General features: G+C 40.3%; 1 protein-coding gene across 1 annotated transcript in view; it reads right to left on the bottom strand.

Moving 5' to 3' along the window:
- Positions 1–6,326, bottom strand: part of setd3 (SET domain containing 3, actin histidine methyltransferase) — a 46,160-nt gene that overhangs the window by 1,670 nt on the left and 38,164 nt on the right. The window contains exons 11-12 of the mRNA XM_034858514.1: positions 6,096–6,181; positions 1,472–1,632 (exon numbers count right to left, since the gene is read on the bottom strand). Of these exons, the coding sequence (XP_034714405.1) occupies positions 1,472–1,632; positions 6,096–6,181 (247 nt within the window). The remainder of the gene's footprint in view (positions 1–1,471; positions 1,633–6,095; positions 6,182–6,326) is intronic.

Genomic DNA, 6,326 nt, shown 5'->3' with positions numbered 1-6,326 from the left:
GGCTCCAGACGGGGGCCCCGGGCTTCCTCCGGGCAGGGTCACTCCCTCTCTACCTCGGTCTTTCATGGGGTTTTTGACTTGTTTTTGACTTGTTAACTATTTATTGAGAATAACGACTACAACACAAACAGATAATTTAGAAAGAAATAACAACTAGAAGATGACACATATGAAGTGTAGCTCATAATGTGCTTTGTCAATTAAATCTGGTTGGTTTGTCATAAATCTAATGCTTCAGCAGATAAAATACCCAATTACCCGGAGCCCGAATGTTACATTATACAGTATGTATTAACAACTTAACATTAAAAACATAGCCTACAAAGATCCACACACAAAGTTAACATGTTATTATAAATGCTATTATATACTGTGCACATGGCGTGTCTCCTCCCATCTCCTGTTAAATCATATTACACTAAGGCTATCTAAAGTGAGATCTTGTTAAATTAGTTTTAAAAAGTGTTTAGTGTCCTGTTGCACTCAAGTTCTCATCTGAACACATATCTGTCATTCAAAAAACTGGATTGTAAACTTTTATAGCCAACTTAATAAAATGATATGTTTTATTTGGGCTTGAGTCTATAATTACAGCTAATTGGTATGGGCACGGAGAGAAAGCTTGAGCAGGCTCAGTTAGAAGTGATTAGCTCCAGCTAGCAGTGAGCTCCGTTTAGCTTCATTTTGAAGATCAGTTGGAGCGGAGAGACTCCACAGGGAGGGTGACCAACCAGAACGATAGATGATATTGGGGTTCCTGTTTTTTCAGCTAACAGGTTACAAAGTACAAATACTTTGTTACCTTGCTTAAGTAGACATTTTTGGTATCTTTTAGGGATGAGCGAGTACAGCATTATCTGTATCTGTTTACCACATGGATTATCTGTATCCTGATCCGTACTAGGACTGGGCGGGGCCTAAACCGGAAGTGGGCAGAGGAGACTACTAGAACTGTTGGGTCCTTGTAAATTCTGGAGTGTGGTCTATCTGTATAGTGTCTTGAGATAACTCTTGTTATGAATTGATACTATAAATAAAATTGAATTGAATTGAATTGAAATTGAATTTAACACGGAAGTGGGTTAGTTCACTTTTAACCCCTAACCCTTGGGTTCACTTTTTCACACAGGGCCATGATGGTTTGGATTTTTTTTCACCTTTAATAATAAACAGCTTCATTTACAAATTGCATTTTGTGTTTACCTGTGTTGTCCTTGACTATTGTTTAAATTGGTTTGATGTTCCAAAACACTTAAGTGTGACAAACATGCAGAGGAACAGGAAATGAGGAAGGGGGCAAACACTTTTTCACAACACTGTATGGGAAACACTGCCATTCAGAAGATTTAAACCGCAAACATTTTTTGCTTTCGATTTGAAAGGACAATTCGTACAATCCAGTTTGTTTGAACCATTCTTAGCACCCTGTTTATGACAACTTTCAACATAAGTTAAATTGCAATTGGCTGACCTGTGAGGTGGTCTTGTAGGTCTTGAGCAGCAGAGCAGCTCGAGTCTCTAGGAAAGTCCACAACTTGATCTCGTTCTCCCAGCTGACAGGGAACTCGCTGTTGCCCAGGGTGAGAATCTTATTGATGGCCCGATCTCCAAACAGATAGTCCTTCAGTTCCTCTGAAATCAAATCAAACTAAATATTAGCATTTTCTTCAAAAGAAACCAAAGCACAAATGCAAGCCATTAGAGAAAAGTAATGGGCTTGTATGTCTTACAAACCCATTAATTTAGTCAATACATATCCTACAGAAAGGAAGCTTAGGTTACCTTTCGCTTTCTTTCTGTTGTAATTTTTAACTCTGAGGACTATGGTTACTTGGTCCTCAGATCTCTTCAGGGTAAATCCAGACAGCTAGCTAGACTATCTGTCCAATCAGAGTTTTCTGTTGCATGACTAAATCAACCATTGAAACTACACGTTCCACCAAAACAAGTTCCTTCCTTAGGCTCTTTTGCAGCGGCACCGTGGCTCCTTCCGGCGCACAAGGTGATTGTGATTGGTTTAAAGAAATGCTAATGCTTGTTTTTTCCCATTCCCAGAATTCAGTGTGGACTAGCCAGACCCTCCTCCCAAGCACTGTGGAGGAGGGTCTGGCAATGGAAGACTATAATAAAGATAACACTTGTGAGATTTATGTAGAGTTATAAGCATCGGTATATGTGTTACTGGGTCAGAGTAAATAAAGTTGGAACACGGGATAAATTAAATATTTTATTTCTACATACTGTACATAATATGCATTTTTAGAGTGAATATCTTTCTGAAATGATGCAAATGCAACCCAAAAGAAAGAAAACCATAGGAAAACATCTAATAATTACCTGTGAAAGGATTAATGCATATTAAGTAAAGCAGAGCAACGTTAGAGAAGTTTTAATAGAGGAATGTTTAGGCGGACTTTCCAAATGTTCTATTTTGACCACATTTGACATTTCTCAGGTATCAATCATTAAAACTTGAATTTTCCTGCTTTCCTGCTTTGTTTTCAAAAAAATAAACCAGACCGATAGATTTTCCGATTCAAATAAAAGCCATACAAAGGAAATGAAGTTTGGTTCTAACTTGCTCAGGCTGGTATCTCAAGAACCCAATTTGGATGATTGACATCTCTATCAAACCGTCAGAGCCAATAGAATCAAGGGACAGTCTAAAAATCCATCTCAACAACTCTATAAGCCAACCACAATGGGGTACATAAAATGTAGGCTGAAAGAAGCATTTTACTCAGCACTGTCCTGAGACTCCACTGCTCCAAGTTAGACACCTCCCCCCGGAAAGGAAAATACCTGTAGACTGTCAGGAATGATTTCAAAGTGACACAGAGACAACACCAAAAGTAAGAAGATGTATGTTGTGGCTGTATAAAGTGAAATTAAATCTTTGCCTTTCTTCGGCTGCTATCTCTGTGTTTTTTTGTTGTAGAGTAATGATCTATACCATAGGAAACAGTAAAGTTTCCCTTTTCATACAAAATATTGTTTGTGCGGCTAGTATAAAGTAAAAAAGACAAAACAAAAAAAACACTAATTTAACATATTACCCACGTGCACAGTGCAACTGTTTTTGTTACAGTATGCGCTCATTTAGTTGCTTGGTGTTGCAGTTGTGTTTCTTTGAGGTAAAAATGTTTATCATGGGCTTTTAGTTGAGCGTCTTGCCTTTAATTGGTGTTGCTACATGTTTAGTATGCCCAGTGATTAAATTGGCTTTTGTAGGGAGGGGGAGCCCTTATTTACGGTGAATGGTAAAAATGAAAGGGTTTTTACACCAAAGGGTAATATTCAGTATTATTGTGTAGCTTAAGTCTTAGGAATCAATGCACCTACTTTGTCTTAAAGATAGATGAAGACAGAAAATCTAATTTTTCTCCTTTGATGATGACAATACACCAAGAAACAGTACACCTTTAAATAAATCCATGTTAATTAAAGTCGGGTAGGCAGAGATACAATATGTAGCCAGAGACCTTGTGGTAAGAAAGTTGTAAAATGTAAGAACACTATCGGCGTGTGGCGATATTAAGAAGCATATGCACCCCGGCAGAGATGTGCCTGCGAAGGGCCAAGATGGCAGAGTTGTGGCGCGCGGGGCAGATGAGCAACACTGTCTGATGCCGGCAGACCTAAGGAACAATTGTGCAGCACTGGAGAAGATTGGAAGAAGATTTGGAGGGTTTGAAGAAAATTTACCTACTTAGGTTTTTATTTTGTAATCATTCTATGCATAAGCCAAAAAACATGCTGAGTCACCTTCTCTCTCAGTAATCTCTGTCAGAGGCTCAATCATATTTAAAGGTGGAGAATTGGCTTTTTAGAACATGAAACATGAGGTGGTCAGATGTAATGTGATAAAGGAGATCAACAGCCTACATGTGTTTTGCCTAATTATTTCATGTACAGTATGTCTTATTAGATCATATACTATACTTTTTTCTGCACTCTTGCCCAAACTCTCAGTTGTTGTCCATTATCCCGTCCTCTTTCCATCATTCTTTTTTCTGATTTGAACATGTCTGGAGACAGTAACTTTTGAATGAATAATACATTTGAATAATCAATTATTAACTTATCGGTATTGAGCATCGAATCGTTCTAGAGAAGATCGCGATGCATCTAATCACTTTTTCCCCGTCCGGTTGTGTCGACTGTGCTGCCTCCGCCTCAGTCATATGCCTGGCTGCTGCCTCTACCCTACCCGCTGCCAATCTGGCCGCAGTCCCTTAGGATTCCTAGCTCCAGCTCGGTGCTAAACGCCAAATCCCACTAGTTAACTCCCCTCCACTAACATTAGATAAACCCCAAAAAGAGGAGACGCTCATTTCACAGCATCTCCTCCATGGCCCAGGATATCAGACTAGAGAATCGGTACGATGTCCTTATCTTGAATTTCCACCGCTCGCCGTGTCCTTAAGTGAGCCCAGGGGACCGGCTTCTCCACCAGCCATCTCATCGATCTCACCTGTGTGCTACCCTTCCTCCCACGCGCTGCCGCTCAAAAGAGAAACTTCACTCCAGCTCTGCGTTACAGAAAACCAAGTACCACTGGAATATGAACATGTTGAACTTATTATACAGTTTAAATGTAAGGACAAGGAAGTGCATCGGGAGCAACACTGGATAGTGTCCCATTTCGACATGGGACTGCAGGGATCAATCCACCGACCTTCCTATGGGTAGACGACCGCTCTACCACGTGACTAACAGCCACCCCCAATTATAAAACCTTTGTTCTCTACTTAGTATTTTGAATTAGCAAATTGCAATCTAGAAAGATTCTTTTTTCCCCTTCATTTGAAAGTGACAGTGGATAGAAAGGAAAGGGGGAAGAGAGATGGGGGATGACACACAGCAAAGGGCCGCAGGTCGGATTCCAAAGCGGGTTGCAAAGGCCTCAGTCAACATAGGGGGAACTCTCTTACCGGGTGAGCTAGAAGTTGCCCCATCTAGAGAGATTCTTGTTGCAGGCTTCACATTTTTTGACGGTGGTGACTGTTGTTTTTTCTGGTTAAAATGTCAAACATCCCCAGCAGCAGATTAGATTACCTTGAGCTAGCGTCAATTCTATAATTGCTAAAATAAAACATTTAGCTGTTTAAGGTTAATGTACTCTCTTACATCCAATGTCTATACTCAAAGCAGACTCAACTGTCTCAGTTTTGGGCACAGAACGGAAATAATAATCTTCTCATTTGAAACTGAAATATACATAGTCTATCTCTCTCTACTATCTCTTGAATTTTGAGTCAAACATTTCCTTAGCCATCCAGTATTGACCTTCCAACACTGTGTTATTATATCCTGAACATACTTTTGTGTAAAGATTAACATGTACATTTCTGTCATGTGTAAAAGAAGTCATTGACAGTCTTCTTGCTTTTTTAACCTGCTGCCTTTTATCTATGGACTAAAACATGGCATTTTTACATAGGAAGGTGAAAGAGGTGAACTACTGCTCCCTGGTTGCGAGTACACAATATTCCATCATGCCACGACTGTTAAGTAACGTCAACACACACACACACACACACACACACACACACACACACACACACAGATACCCGCCACCCCTCGCGCATACGCATCCAAAAGGCATAGGAGCCGTTTTAAAAATTAACATGCAGCAAAATATGTGAATAATATATCAAGCATGTTCCTGAAGATGAGTCCCGTGACAGAGGAGGATGTGGCCTTGTGTGGTTGGGGATTTATGACACCGATAACATTCCGCATGCGTCAATAAATATTGTAAATCCCCTGGTGGATTGCTCCCACTACACATCTGGTGGCCTGCCTTGATCAATTATCCAGCTCAGGGTTGGACAGGACTGGCTCTTTCCCTCTCTTTCTCCTATACCTCCATCTCCTCTCCATCTACTTCCTTCCACTGATATGCAGAGAAAGAAGGTGCTTGACAATGGTCTCGGACGAGCATCGGAAACTGTGGCGTATTTTGCTTTAAGTACGCTTTCACAATGTGTGTGTGTGTGAGTGTGAGTGTGAGTGTGAGTGTGTGTGTGTGTGTGTGTGTGTGACATGTTTTCCAGTTTGGACATGCCTGTGTGTATTGGTGAGTGTCTTACCTTCTGTCATGCAGAAGACTCTGAGGAAGGCCAGAAGCTGGGCTGAAATGGGGGGTTCATTACAGTGCAGAGCAAAGATACAGGACCTGAAAACAAAACATTGGTAATATTAGTAATGAATCTCTAAACACATCCAAGAAAAAAAAACAAATGAAAATACAGTGGGTACGGAAAGTATTCAGACCCCTTTAAATTTTTCACTCTTTGTTTCATTGCAGCCATTTTCCAAAA

This window comes from Etheostoma cragini, chromosome 20, assembly GCF_013103735.1.
Source record: "Etheostoma cragini isolate CJK2018 chromosome 20, CSU_Ecrag_1.0, whole genome shotgun sequence".
Lineage (NCBI taxonomy): Eukaryota > Metazoa > Chordata > Actinopteri > Perciformes > Percidae > Etheostoma > Etheostoma cragini.
Note: the sequence above shows the minus strand (reverse complement) of the source record. Positions and strands in the feature narration are given on the sequence as shown.